General features: G+C 29.9%; 2 protein-coding genes across 6 annotated transcripts in view; one reads left to right on the forward strand and one right to left on the reverse strand.

Annotated features, from left to right (window-relative positions):
* Positions 1-15,681, reverse strand: part of LOC126835628 (farnesol dehydrogenase-like) — a 216,733-nt gene that overhangs the window by 139,138 nt on the left and 61,914 nt on the right. The window lies entirely within an intron of this gene.
* LOC126835621 (uncharacterized) overlaps positions 1-15,681 on the forward strand; it is a 122,486-nt gene that overhangs the window by 16,853 nt on the left and 89,952 nt on the right. For all 5 annotated transcript variants that reach the window (XM_050568319.1, XM_050568317.1, XM_050568321.1 and 2 more), the window contains one exon: positions 12,416-12,445. In XM_050568319.1, the coding sequence (XP_050424276.1) occupies positions 12,416-12,445 (30 nt within the window). Of the gene's footprint in view, positions 1-12,415; positions 12,446-15,681 lie in introns of those variants that run through there.

The raw sequence follows: 15,681 nt of genomic DNA on the forward strand, positions 1-15,681 counted from the left end.
ATACATTGTTAGTACAAGTTTTAAAATTTGAATAAAGTAGGTAGAGAGGAAAATTATCAAAAACATTTTAATATAAAATCTTTGTGTATAGCTTGAAAGCTGATACAAATTAATAAACAACAATTATATTAAATTTGTATTATGCTAATTACTAACTGTATTGAACAAACAATAAAGTAATATGCTTTTAATAAATACAGAATATTTATTTTTAAAAAAAACTATATCACCATGGTGTGTTTTTTTTTTGTATAATATCCCCGTGGAATTGCAGTACTTTGTTTTGCTCGATCCTACAAGATAAACAAACATACATGCTTTTTCGAAAATCGATCACATCCACGCACTAACGAAAATTACCACTGAAACATTATTCACTTCTTTGTATACTGGGATTCAACTGTCGACTATGTTAGCGATAAAATCACTCCCGTTGAAATAACATCACCGACCATTAGAAAATGGTCTAGATTGTCTGAGAGAAAACAAAGCTGTATCCTATAAATTGACCCGGTTCTTATGCTTGCGCCATAAATAAAAAAAAAAAAAATAACACTAGCGCAAGGGGTGATCACAGATTTGTAGAAAGTGATAGCTAATAATATATAAAGCATTAATGTATAATGGTAGAACACAAGAATTATGATGTATTGAAAAATATCTTCGGTAAAAGATTATTGTTAATTAGTTATACTATTACTTATAAGTGTTATATTATTAATTATTCCGGTCTATTTAGGTATTTTAGAGGTTAAACCTCTGGTATTTCCTCTATCAAATACTAAAGCTTTAAGGTACGATCGGTATTTCTAGCTACGTCCCTTTACCATAAAGGTACATACCTAAGACACCACGTTTGCAGTGATGTTAATATTTACATCTATATGGTTATAACCTTATCAGACTCAAAATATTTAAAGATGAGTACTGTGTGATATGTAAATACAGTTTCTGACTTCATACCATCTGTGTACAGAAAGTTGATCAACTATTACAGTCGAACGGTTCATACACTTTGAACCTGAAATGTGTCTTAAGTTTTGACAGATTGTAATGTATTCTTGACACTAGGTAGTTATGTGATACACTTGAAATTTAGCTATACATTTAGAGCTCTTGACTGAAATTACTTTCTGCCAACTACCCTTTTGCCGAGACTTATATTTTACTACAGAGTTAAAACCTAAAGACACGAATACTCACTTCGCCTGTCATGTTATCACTAATAAAAAACTAAAACACTCTATTTAATTGTAATAGATTAAGTCTTCCAACTTATATGGCTAGTTTCATATTCAATATTGTAGTTAAAGTACACCTGGCCTACCTATACAGTTAATAATCACACTCAAACAGCTAATGTTAAACACAGAAAAGTGTATTCGAAAATTGATTTAAAATTGAATATTTACTATATTATTATAGTTGTCTGTTTATGGAGTGTGGTGATGATATGGGGTAGAGTATCTTAATATTAGCTTGAGTAAGTCATTATCCAAATAGTTTCAAAACTAAATTATTCTGCTGATGAATTCTTAAGTGCTGCAAAATTGTCGCTTTGAAACATTTGGTGACGGTTGAGTAATGTGGCTTTTCAGCTTGAACTGAAACTTAGGAATGGCATCTCGAAATGCTGATACTCGATCAATGATCTCGCGAGTATGAAAATAAAGAACACTTATCCGGCATGACAAAAGTATAATTAATTGTCAAACTATTATTAACAAAAATAATCGGTCACTTAATTTAGACAAAACAACAATTTATCACAAAATACTGTGAAGTTATTTGCCAAACGTTAATGATAAAATATGGCGCTGTACCGACATGCACTAAACTCTTAATATATTGCAGTTATGTATTATTTATCTACTTTTTATCCTTAACCCATGTCAGTGGAATCGACCTGACAAATTCATTCTATTCGCAATATCTGCTCTATCTGTTATGAAATAATGTAAACTTGTGAAAGCTGTCCAATGGTAATTTTAAAAAAAATGTATTATTAGAATAGCTGTAAATTGACAAAATGCTTTAGTTATAATTGTATAGAATTCAGCGGTGCCTTATGGTAGCATGTGATTACATCTGTTATTAACCAAATCAAAGTTTATGTTCAAAATGAAATTCCAGGTATTTTATGTATTGTTTTTACTAACTTTTTCTAATGGTACATAAAAAAAGTGAAACTACCTACAGAAAAATATAATATAGTTTTAATAAATTCTACTTTTAATATCTGAACTGAAATATCAATATCCAACAAAAACCTAACAATGAAAAAGGGCCAAGTTCTAAACCCCCTCCCAAAAAAGTCAGTCTATCAGAGTAGTGATATTTACATTATGGCCAAGTCTGCTATTTTTTTAGTTCATAACCTCACTTCCCACCTACTTTCATGAGCAACACTGCTCTTTATTTGTATTGCTTAACACTTGGCCAGCTTCTGAATGAAACGTGACCTTTCTGAATGAGGCATAAAAAAGACTTAGCCACAATGTAGATACCACTACTTTGGTACTTTGCTGATACCAATACTTTCACTACTTTGGTCTTTTATTGGCTGACTTTTTTGAGAGGGGATCTGAACCTTTTTTCTTATCTTCTGAGTTATCTCCTTCCAATCACCCATGTAACTTCTAAATGAGTACATTTAATAATGATTATCAAATTTTTATAGTAACCTAAGCTACTCGAGCTTAATCTATGTTTCAAATTTCAAAAGCTTATCTTAAGAGAAAACATAGATATGTGGGTTAAAAAAACTTGGTAAAGATACAGTGTTATTGCTGGAACTTGGCCTGGTGCACTGCCGTGCGCTCAGATTAAAATCGCAGATGAATTATTTTAAAGTTCACTATAACAAAATATGTACAGTTTTTGTTGGCGTTAAGTATGAAAGGAGAGCACAATTTAATATACAAGTAATTATGATTCACAAATGTTTATTATATAATCCAAAATACACAGTTGATTGTTTTACCATTGTAACATTATGCATGTAGTGATACTCTTCACCATATATTTTTATATATATTCTGAAAAATACATAACTCTATACGTTATAATATACTATTGTAAACATTGACAATTAAAAAAAAATTATCTATTTAGTGGTTAATTTTGAAACAAATATGTCTTGCATATCAGTGTTTATTAACTAAATTTAATTAGGAAATTACCGTAGGAATTTAACGTAGATGTACATTTCACTTTTTATTTAAGAAAAAAGAAACCTAATGGCCATTTATAAATTAAACTAAATCCTTTTGGTATAATTTACGATTTTTTTAGTAATTAGTATAAATGATCGGCTAATGATTTCTTTTTTTATTTATTTGCCATCTTATGACTTAGCCCGTTGAATCGAGTGGAAAAAGTATTGTATAAAATGTTGGCTATTCCGTTAAGCATTTCAGAGTTACTTTAAAGTTAAAATGCTATGTTTTATACGAGCTTTTGTTCATTATTTATAAAAAAAACAGAGATTGCTGAAATATAGTAAAGGTTAAATTTAATCAAACTGCAAACAGCAGGGTAACTCCAAAAATGATTAATGGTTTAATTACATAACAAAATGTTGTAGCACTGATTAATTTTGAATGCTTACTTATGTCACAGAATAAATTAAATCAGAATGGAAACATTGATAATTTGACGTGGGAAAGATAAGATGACATTGTCTATGACATTCAGCCATTATCTGAGTGGGTTGTTCTTTTATTATTATATCTATATCTAATATAGAAATAAATATAATTCAATTATTTCGGACCCACTCAGAAAATGGCTGCCGTTTTTTGTTTACACAATAGCTTTCCATTCTGATTTCATTTATTCTGTGCTTACGTTATATGTATTTTGCACGTTTATTGTAAACTTGTTTTTATCTATAACTGTACAATAAGTTTTGAAGTAAACGTTATTTTATTGCATTTCTTAATTTAATACAAAGCTTAATTTGTTTAGACGCCCTTTTGAAACCCTTTTACCCACCCACAAGCGTAAATTGGCCATACTATATCCACTTTGCTCAATAGTAGGAGATTTTTATTTTCAACTAGAAAATATTGTCTTATTATTTCCTAAATTAACTTTTCTATTTCAAGTTTTAACTGAATTAAAACACAATAGTTGTCAATTTTTTTAATAAATTCTATCAACAAAATCATACACAAATAAACAAACAAACAGAAATATTTTTCTTTAAAAAATGTAAATAATAATAATTATTATTATTATTACAATTATTTGTAGCCAACATTGAAAATTTCGTTTTATAATAATAAAAAAGCAGAATCTACTTAAATGAAATTGGATAATAATTTATGAACGAGCAAAGTGGTCATAGTAGTGAACTTTTTTATAGTTATTATTTTAACAACTGGGCAAATCATTTAGCAACTGTTAAATTCAACAAAAGTTAATTTTATTGTACCTACAAATATGTAGAAATTATGTAGGTAGTAATTATGTAGTAACACATATATGTAGTAATTGCGTGGCTAAAATAATTAATAACATTGTTTAAACGTAACTCTTACCTTACAACAGCCAGTCGCAAATCATGGTTCTGTTATCACCCATCAACAGCGAATCTTATTATCATTTATGATTTATCAATCAATAATAATGATAACTATAAACATATGGAAAAAGAACTGAATAGCTGATAACACTAATAACAGAATTATAATAAAAGATCACTTTACCCGCTATGGCCATTTTGTACACCTTCCATCTACATGTATATCGATGGTTGTTAGGTATATATTGCTAAGCATAACTTAATTTCTCAAACCAAAACACAAAAATTGCACTTATCACCCCTGTGCACTATGCTATCGATGCTATATTCAACTCTAATAACAACTTACCCGATGCAATATAATTTTCTGAAGCTATAATAATATTATAGCTTAAGTTGTATTTTATAATATTGTATAATTTATTTCTCTCTTTTTAACGACAAATTGCGCAAATTGAATATCTCAAGTGAAACGTTCTAGATTATCCACTAAATGCTAAATTAAGCTTCAAACGCTAACAATATTTTTCTCTCTTACTTTTAATAAGCATTTCCTTGGAATGAAGCAGCAAACAAAGTATCATATTATTTTATTACAACACAAATACCGAGTAAAACTTGTAAAATACTATGAGAACATTCCAGAGGAAATTTTATTTTCTAGTTGTATTTTTTTTTTAATCGGTATTAGTGTACATTATTATATATATAGATATTATTTTGAAGCTGCTGCCGGGTCCGTTGATGTAAGTAGATGCCACGCTACGTGCGTTGATTAAAACTAATGAAAATCTAGAGTGGGTGTACCGGAAACAAGCATAACACTAAACCTGTACAAAGTTTTTGTTTATAGGTGAAATCAGGAACTCGTTGGCTTATTGCTAAGCCAGTGTTTTGCTTTGGCAATTATAACGCCAAAGTTATCGTTTTATAATAAACTACAGTGAAAATTAAATTACTTCTGAAGCTTAAATCAAAAACACGTTTCGAGTGCTTGGTGGAAACATGACCTCTCGGTTAAAAATGTTTATCACACGAACGTGTTGTCATTAATCTAAAAAAAATACATAGTTTGCACGCCAACTTGGCGGTTGGGTTTCTTTGTAAATTTACTAATAGCGTAAATTCACTGACGATGATTAAATAATAAATATAGTCTACCTAAATTGAACGTTACACCGTGCGGTATCGTACTTACTGGAGAATAAGAAGCAGCAGATAAATAATTGTGTCATTATGCAGTGTTTGCATGCGTTTTATATAAACTGTTCGATATTCAGCCAGGCGGTTTTGTTTGTTAGTGGGATATATTGCCTAGAAAAACAGGAGCCATGGTCTCTGTGTTGGGCATGCCAAACCGCGACGGCGACGGACTGACGACTACCGCCCGTCTCGGACAGTGAACGGAGGGCAGCAATGGCTCTACATGGGCTGTTTCCATTTGAGAAAAAAAAACCGTTTATTATTATTCGTAGCCATTAATCCTATCCCTTATTTTATTGATCATGCCACCGTTTTAATATGCACGCTGTTCACATTTCGTTTGAAAACACACTGTTGATTGCCAGAATAGCTGGTTTTCAATAAACGTTTTCCTATTGTGAAGTAGGTATTAGAATTTTTTTAAAAACCTGCGCGACAATATTACAAGCCCAGTGACAACGATGAACAATGTTTTCCAGTCTGTGTACATTAATATATACACCTCGAAGAAGACATTCTGAACGTTTCTTATACGTGCATTCTGTTTATATTCAAGGCAACGTGTTAGCTGGGATATTACAGTGGAAGCCTATATTTTTTTAACGCAATTTTGACTTGAAAGGTCTTGACAATATTATAAAATAAAAGCTTTGCCGTGTGCTTGGAAATAACGCGTGACATCCGGGTGGGACAGTTGAAAAAATAAACTTTTTTATTGAATATCGCTTGCACGTTTCTATATAAGTGTCGTTTCCCCTTCGCTGTTATAATACCATACTATATTTACTGACAGTCACGAGGCCGGTGTTAATATATGAAGCAATGGACAAGAATATTGTATAGATGACTATAGTGGAAACGATAATGTAAAGGTAAATGTGTGGGGTAAGACGATAGAGGATAATTAATGCACACCCTCAAAATAGTTTTTTTTCCTTCAAAATTCTTGAAAAATATTATACTTACCACAAAACTTGTTAACAATAGTGTCAGGTCAGTAAAAGTAGCTCGAAGTTGACTATTTTTGAAAATTGTATAACCTTTACGCTGTTTGTTTATATTTCATTGGCGGAAACGTATTTCTAGACTATATTTAATGGCCTAGTAGCTAGTAGTAATGTTGTAAATGCATAATGCGTTTATTTGCGCTAAATACATAATATATCAGCATCAAAAAATGGCGACTACCAATTTAAGTGTGACATAGGCGCGATTGAGGAGGCGTGGCCTAGTGGGTAAAATGGCATTGTGTTAGCGCTCACTTCAAGAATTTAAAAAAAAAAAAAAAATTTGGGTGTGTTCAACCCTTTCTAAAAAAAATTAGCATATGGTGTGGGTGGGATTCCGAGTATGTTAGTTAGGGGACCACCCTTCATGATTTTCCAATAGGTCCCGCTTGTTACCTCGTCTTTTCTATTAATTCCTACACTACAGATAATTTATTCGAATCTCTTTTTATTTAAACAAATTTAAGATGATTTATTTCCATAAAAAAACAGCCATAAAATTCAATGTAGAAATCTATATATAGATATTTAGCACATAAACGTGCAGTGGCTGATTGTTATAAAGTCTGTTGATGATGCATGTACGCGTTTAATTTTAAACAAAACAAACTTGAAGTTAAGCGATAGTTTATTTCTTCTTTCCATAGAAAGAGAAATAATTTGCTTCTCCGGCTGGTGCTTTTGAATAGTTTGATTCCTTTGGAAGTTTTATATTCTAGATAAGAGTTGGAGACGAGAAAATAATATACTTTTCAAATAGCTACAAAGTTCTATTTTACTAATACTTCAAAAGTTAGTACTTACGTTTATGAGTTTGACGGAAACTTCATAAATAAACGGAGCTCATTTAAATGCTGGTAAAATTGTTTCTGAAAATTACTTTTTGTTATTACACAAACCGTTCTTCGATGTCTAATACAAACTATTTTACTCGTTCAAATGTCATACATTTCACATGTTTCATTTTATTTTACTTGAAAAGGATATTTCAATTCAATAAAAACAACGAATTATCTAACTTTTATTAAAATTTCATTGATCAATAAGTATATTGGGAATACTGTTTTTAATAAGTCAGTATGTTTAACCTTAATTCGTGGATTTTTTTATTCGTATTAAAGCTTCACTGATTTGAAATGAATTAATTTATTTCTTATGATAATACACATCAAGTATTAAGTATTATCATTTATTATCTGTGATAATTATTAGAAAATAAGCTATTGTAAGTAAATACAAATAATGTTATATTCTCATGTACATTTCACTGAAAACGATGACTGGTGACTTCAAATTTTATAAGTTACAAGTTGTCCCGCGAACCGGCGTTGCCCGAGATTTAGTTTGCTAGGGCTGAGTAAAATAATTACAAATAAGATAAAAAAGTCAGTACTCCAGGCTGTATATTGTAAAACTACCTACTTTGGATCTACATATTATGTACATAACATTATATTGATTATATCTCCCTCTTACTCAAGGGCCCCAGTCCCAGATCCCGTTCCAACAGTTAAAAGCTTGTCCAGAATCGTGGTACATAGAATCGGCCTGTTCCTTTAATCATCACCTACCGTTCGCTCGAGTACCGTGGTTACCGTGGTTACAAACAAAGTGTTTATTTTGGGTTAGCAACAAAAAATATTTCGAATTTAAAGTGCAAAATTCGTGTTTGAGGCCACCCTTAGGGGTGGAATTTTCGAAAAGTACTATTCCAGTTATCTTCGCGGGAGTGTACTCAACAACTTCCCAAAGTTTCATGGCGATCGGATAAATAGTGTACTAATATGCATAAAGGACAGACAGACAAACATTCATTTTTATATACCATCCAAATTTGGCAATCTTGTTATGAACAACAATATTTTTTATACTATGCAAACAATACGTTTAATAATATTATGACGCTGTGATAATTCAATTTTTGGATAATAATTTTTGGTATATATATGTTTTAATATAATCTAGTTAATTACGTGCCATTCAGTAATTAATATTGCAACGTCAAAAATATTTTATTTCAATTAAAAAGCGCCAGCTCAAATGCAATTACTTCACGTTAATCAAACTGTGAATTGAATTGACACCAATAATTTAAAAAGTTTTCTCTCTGAAAATTGAAATGTTTGAAATTAGCTTCTAAAATTGAATTGACACGAGTATTATCATACTAAAAGTAAAATGTATATCATATGTATCAATCAAACTATTATTTACCAGTAAACTCTAGATTAATTTTGCTGTCAAGATAATTATACCTACTCATCAATTGTAAGAATTTTCCCTGTATATAGACACCGTGCACGAGGACACTCGGCGCAAGATGTTAGTCCCTTAAGAAAGCATTGAAAAATGTAAAATTTCACTTTTTTATTATTTAAAATTGTGTAAGAATAAAAAATTGTTTTCAAATTGGATGTACTTGATTTGTTATTATTTTAGATAATTATCATTTTAAACTGTTATAACTGTTATGTATTGTGTTAAAAATTTAACTGTACTAAAATGTTATCTGGCGTTGTGCATAGGCAATATAGCTACAGGAATGTCATCGGTTACACAATATTGTACTCGTATTAGTAGTTTTAGAATTTAGAGGATATAATTTCGAATTTTTACTCAAATGGTATATTAAAGATGGTAGACGGTTTTAACTTATATCAGCTCTATTCTTTCTTTAAATTGATTATCATTTTTTTTTTATGTTGTTCTTAGTATGGATATTTTTACTGTTTAACTATTTTTCTTCACTCGTATTAATCAAATAATTTATGACCTGAAAACTGGGGTTTAGGACTGCCATTTAATTTACCTAGAACTTATGTTACAAATTGAATACATTGCATTTTTACGAATATAAAAATTAACAAATAAAAAGAAAAATTTGCTTAATAAGTATGTCAACTTAAAAAATCTTAAAGCTAATCACCAAACTAATACATTATTAGTGTTATTGTTTTTATTAACAAAGCTAAAATTAAAGAAAATAATATTTAAGTTAATAACACTGTTGCATTGATCATTTTTTTAGAGAAGATAGTAATTTTATAAAATATAATCCTTACAAATTTTTGATAAGCCGTATGTGGTTATATACATAATAGAAGTGATTAAAAGTTTAAACGTTTCCGAGCTTCATTTATATTTATATTAACGGAATTGAGTGATTACTCTGAAATAGTAAACACTTTGCATTTACAGCCATTTGATCAGACTATTAGTTTTATAATTTAACTTTTAGTTTTCGGACAAAGCATAGTCTAATCTAAGCATAACTATTAGAAGTAGTATTAAATATTGAATACTATGATGAATACCGAGGATACACTGTTAACCATATAAATATTGATAATACCTATAAAATAAAATAAAATGAAATGTTGTCAATTTTTTGTATTAATTACTGTTGGGTTTTTGGTTTAATCAGTAATTACACATATTGAATTTTATAAAAAATAATTAAAAATGAATGCTTGTAAACTTACAACATGAATTAATATATTATTTAAATAATATATAAGACTAGTAGCTCGCATTTATTCGTTTGTTCGTGATTGATTATCAATTTAGTATTATTATTATGCAGGGATTTCTTATTGAAATTTATTTTTATTTTAGCATAAAAACGAGAATGCTTCCTTTCTTTCAAAGTGAACTTGGATTAAAGTCAATTTATGTTAATACTACTCGTTCTGCTCGAAGGCAAGCCTTTGTTATAGGACAAAATGTTATAGGACATCGATAGGACAAAAAAAAATGTATTAATTAATATATATATTTTGAGAAGCGCACTATCATAATATTCAGATAACAACATGTTTTGTAATAACTCATATCCTTCAAACAGTATATTTTATAGCAAGCATCTGACTCACAATTTTAAAACAATAGATGACCTGTCAGTATACAAATATTAATTGCTACGTTTTTTGTATTCATTCACGGTAACAAAATGTTTGTATTAACTCAAGACAATGGAGTTTTTGAAATAACATTAAAATCAAATAAATATATCTAGCATACTACGTACTCGTTTTACTCCCACTTTTTTTGTTGTTTATAAATTACTTTTGAATATCAATAAATTATTTAAAAATAAAACGACTGGTAATGTCATAGACTCAAATGAGTCTTATGAGTAGGTTTAGAACTATGTTGTAGTTAGAACTATGATATTCTGTTTACATACAACAGTTAAAAGTAACAACGGAGTTAATAATAGTAATATTCAACGAAGCTCATTATATTAATGTAAAGAAAACTGTCGTTTCTTTAGTCATAATTTAATTTATTAAAGCTATATCTATAAGCTCTTTTCTTATCATATCAAAGTTCACACCTGTCAAAATTATTGCCAGAAAATGAATTTGCCCACCCACAATTGTAAATTGGCCATACTATATCCACATTGCTCAATAGTAGGAGATTTTTATTTTTAACTAGAAAATGTTCTCATATTATTTCCTAAATTAACTTTTCTATTTCAAGTTTTAACTGAATTAAAACACAATAGTTGTCAAATATTTAAATAAATTCTATCAACAAAATCATACACAAATAAATAAACAAACAGAAATATTTTTCTTTAAAAAATGTAAATAATAATAATTATTATTATTATTACAATTATTTGTAGCCAACATTGAAAATTTCGTTTTATAATAATAAAAAAAAAAGAATCTACTTATAGTAACTTGAATGGAATTGAAAATAATTTATGAACGAGCAAAGCGGTCATAGTAGTAGTGACAACTTTCTCTTTATATAGTTATTATTTTAACAACTGGGCAAATCATTTAGCAACTGTTAAATTCAACAAAAGTTAATTTTATTGTATCTACAAATATGTATTGTCAAATAAAAAAAAAGATCGAAGTAATTGAGTGGCCAGTTTTGGATAATTAATTTTCAAGTTATTCAATTTTAAAAGTTATGATAGAAGGAAAAGGGTGGTTGAGTAATGCGTGCAGATAAAAACATCTCTACTCTCCACCCTTCCTCCCGTCCTAAAGTTTAAACTTTAATAACTTTGAAACTAATTATCCAAAACTGGTTATCGACCAGTCAACATTTTCAGCAAATTATTCTCAATTCAATAAGTTAATCAAATATATACGTTATATTTAAAAAAAACTCAAGTTTAAAAGATTTAACACATAAGGGATGGAGTTATAATTTAAAAAATTATATTTAATTAATGTTAAGAAAACTGTCGTTTCTTTAGTCATAATTTAATTTATTAAAGCTATATCTATAAGCTCTTTTCTTATCATATCAAAGTTCATACCTGTCAAAATTGTGGCCAGAAAATGAAAATTTAACAAAAAATAAGCGTGTTTTGGTGGCGACTTATGACCAGTCAAAATGTGTAGTACATTATTCTCAATTTAAAAAGTTAATAAAATATATACTTTACCGTTTAAGTTTAAAAAGCTCCTACCGAAAAAAACGAAGTTGGAAGGGGGTAAAAACAAAAACAAATTGTGAAAAATTGAGATCACGTTTTATAAAACATTATAAAAAAAAAAAAAATGTCAATTATTAATTAAACCCAGTGAGACATTGACTGGGTCATGATAAAAGATTCACCCTGTATAATAAATAATTTTAATTTTTTTAGCCTTTATTGAGTAAACTTGATGGCTCGATAACTAATTGTTATACATTTATTTATTTACAGATGACGACGCCTGTTTTTGTCTCGTCTAGGGTAAGTGTTTTCATCTTATTTATTAATTTTTTTAGTTTATATATTATTACGAAAAAGAGCTTAATCATTTATATTCCATATGTTTATTACGTTATAACTATTACTCCACACATAATTCTATTTGCACGTTTTTTCTTTTCATTTGTATTTATTATTCTGCTTGGTACACTTTCAAATAAATTAGGTACATACGAACACAAAAATGAAAATATATTGATTGGAACTTTCATGGCTGTTGTTAGAAACTACAGAATCGCTTTGATGTCTCCAAACGTTTGGTTTCGTTATAGCATTATAGCTTCAATGCAAATACGAGAAGGCAGTAAACATAATAAAAAAAATAATATTATGAAAATGTATTAGTTTTATTTGGTCGAAAAATTGTTCAAAAACCATTTATTTAATTTAACGTCCAGACTAGTCGATATATTTATAAATGATTAAACAAAAAAAATCTACATACGTAGTGTACAAAGTAATTTATTTTAATTTGGTGAATAATTATTATTTCATTCTGTTACAAAGTGTGCTACAGAGGTGGAATCGATTATCCGTATCTTTCTTTTCGCAATGAAAGTTTGATGTAATACCATTTAATTTGAAAATGTCTCGTGCCTTTTATTTATATGTATTTCTTTAGATTTATCTTCTCGGTCGAATAACATTAAAATGTATACGGTTAACAAGGACGCCGCTTTTGTTTATGTCCATGGTGTAGATAAACCATGATTACATTTTGCAGACTATAATGGCAATCCGCACATCGTTATTTCATTGATTTTCCCAAGCACAAGGTAATTTCCATAACCATAGACATTAGATTGTGTTCCAGAATAATAACATCAAGTATAATAATAAAATGAAACATGGATTTATTACAATATTGTAATCGAAAGAGGCGATGCTGTCTGCGGGTGTAACGGTATTACTGGTTATACTTTACTAAAAACAATTTAAAAAACTATGTGTATCATAATATTTTATTTATCTTTCGCTTAGAATAGTCGAATATTTTTTTCATATTTATAACTAGGAGTAGACCTATAGTAGTAGAATTAAAGTAGACCGAATTCGTTGCCAATAGATAGTACATGTCATTCGACAATTTTGTTAATTATAATTATTTTATCTAGATTTTAGTTTGATTTGAAAGCTGTGAGATTAAGGGGAGGAGACATATTCGTAATATCGCGGTGCCTTGACATAAGTACCAAAGCCACAAACGATTGCCTATGGCATAAGCTGTACTATATGACATAAAAGCAATTTCCGAGGAGCCCCCCAACACACACGGATAGTGAACCAGTAATGTTTAAAACATAGATTTCATTTATACAGTTGTATCCAGCAAAAACGTGCCTTGTGGCTTGTGGTATGCTGCTATAACGTGAACGACGCGAGTATTGTTATTTACAGTGAATAGTGTAACGTTTGACATGCGGGTTAGAAGTACATTTTGAAACGTTTTGCCTTCAACAAAACGGGAAAACCCTTTGCTGAATTTCCCGTCAGTGTTTTAGTCGATTGCAGTAAATGTTTGCAACAGCTTGTTTGGCGGTTGTAAAATGATTCACATGAATGGTAATTTAACGCGATGACAAGACATACATGTTGCTGCTGATCCACTAATAACTAAACGACCGCTTCTATTTTAGTGTAAATGGTAATCAGACAATACACTTGTTAGTAACTCACCCTCACAATTTGCTCTATTTATATATTTTATTCTTGGTATACTTAATCTTATTCGATTGTACAACATTTTGACCATTACCTACAATAATACTACAAATATAGTTCATGCCATACATTCACTAATATTCAATAGTTAAAATAAAATATGAATTGACGATGATAGTGATTTTCATGAATTTTCGTTTAAACTGCGTTATATTAAAAACAACTCGAAAAAAAAATGTTTATGGAAAGATATTTGAGAAACTGTCACCTAGTAGGAATGTATAGCAAATAAGATAAAACGTTAGAAATTATCACTTAGTCCACTCTTAATAGGCCGATATTTTATACTTATTATTATGCAAGCTTGCGTGCTACAGTCTATCCTGTTGTATTCAGAGCAGAAACAAAACTTTTATTATGTCAAAAGAAAAAAAACCGAAAAGAAATGAACTACACTGTAGAGCGTTGCGCGTTACTTAAAGAGACCCTACCTACTCGTTATAATATTTAATTTATTCAAATTACTTTTTATATAGTACACTCTTTCAATATATAATTTCAAACAAAAGTTTTGTTGGAATTGAAATTAATTAAAATACCACGCGCTCTGGTAAGAAACTTCATGAATATAATTTACAAGGAAACTATGAACTATCGGCGGTGGTTTCGAGGTCATAAACGTTTTGCAGTGAAACACACAAGCCGGTCACATAAGTAGTAATAATAATATAAGTAGTAGCGTTCAACAAGTGTCGGGTTGCGTGCAGGGTGTGGTTAAAGAAAAAGCCATACTGAACGTTGACGGCTTCGTTTATTTAGCTTTTTGTGTCTGAAATACACAACAAATATTCGTGAAATTGCTTTCAGAGCAAAATAATTCGTTGTTTCGGCCCGTTAATTAAATCGCATTCTAGAGCGGTATTTACTGGAAAATACCATGTCACAAAAGATTGTATATACTTTAATGTAGACTGAATTCGTTACACTCAACGAACAGGTCGAATGGTACGATAATTATTCATTCATACCCTATAATGGTATGTATAACATTCGCATTTTTGGACATAGCCGTAACTAGACGTGTAACCGATGACAATTTGGGAACTAGTAGGGGCATAATATTACTGTTATTTTCTTGCGGTACGTTTTAGGAATAAAAGAAAAAAACAATGAATAATTTCACTTGGTCCAGAGAAAAGTAAACCGTCAATAGTAATATTAGTGATTTTGCGGGTAAGGCACCGGCTGAGTTAAGCCACAACAATATTACCTTTTACGTACATAATCAGTGAAATGGGTCACGTCCAATTTGCCCAGTTTATGGTAGCGAGGTGTGTGTGTGTGTGTGTGTTTTGTAAGAAGGGCGAAACCGTCCTATATTATACAGCAGATTCTGTCGCCGGCCGACCAAAGGAACAATCGCTTTTCGTTCACCGGGTGGTCTGGCCACGTCGTCAAAAGGAAATGACGAGGGTGCAAGAGATGAAGAAAATGAGCCGTGATAAAATAACCGAAACGTCAAATGGTTTCCTCTCGTATGAAAAATTACACGCTGC

Source organism: Adelges cooleyi, unplaced genomic scaffold, assembly GCF_023614345.1.
Source record: "Adelges cooleyi isolate 19-005CV unplaced genomic scaffold, UGA_ACOO_1.1 ACOO_flye_CR_arks_rails_tigmint_CR_PRNA_23, whole genome shotgun sequence".
NCBI lineage: Eukaryota > Metazoa > Arthropoda > Insecta > Hemiptera > Adelgidae > Adelges > Adelges cooleyi.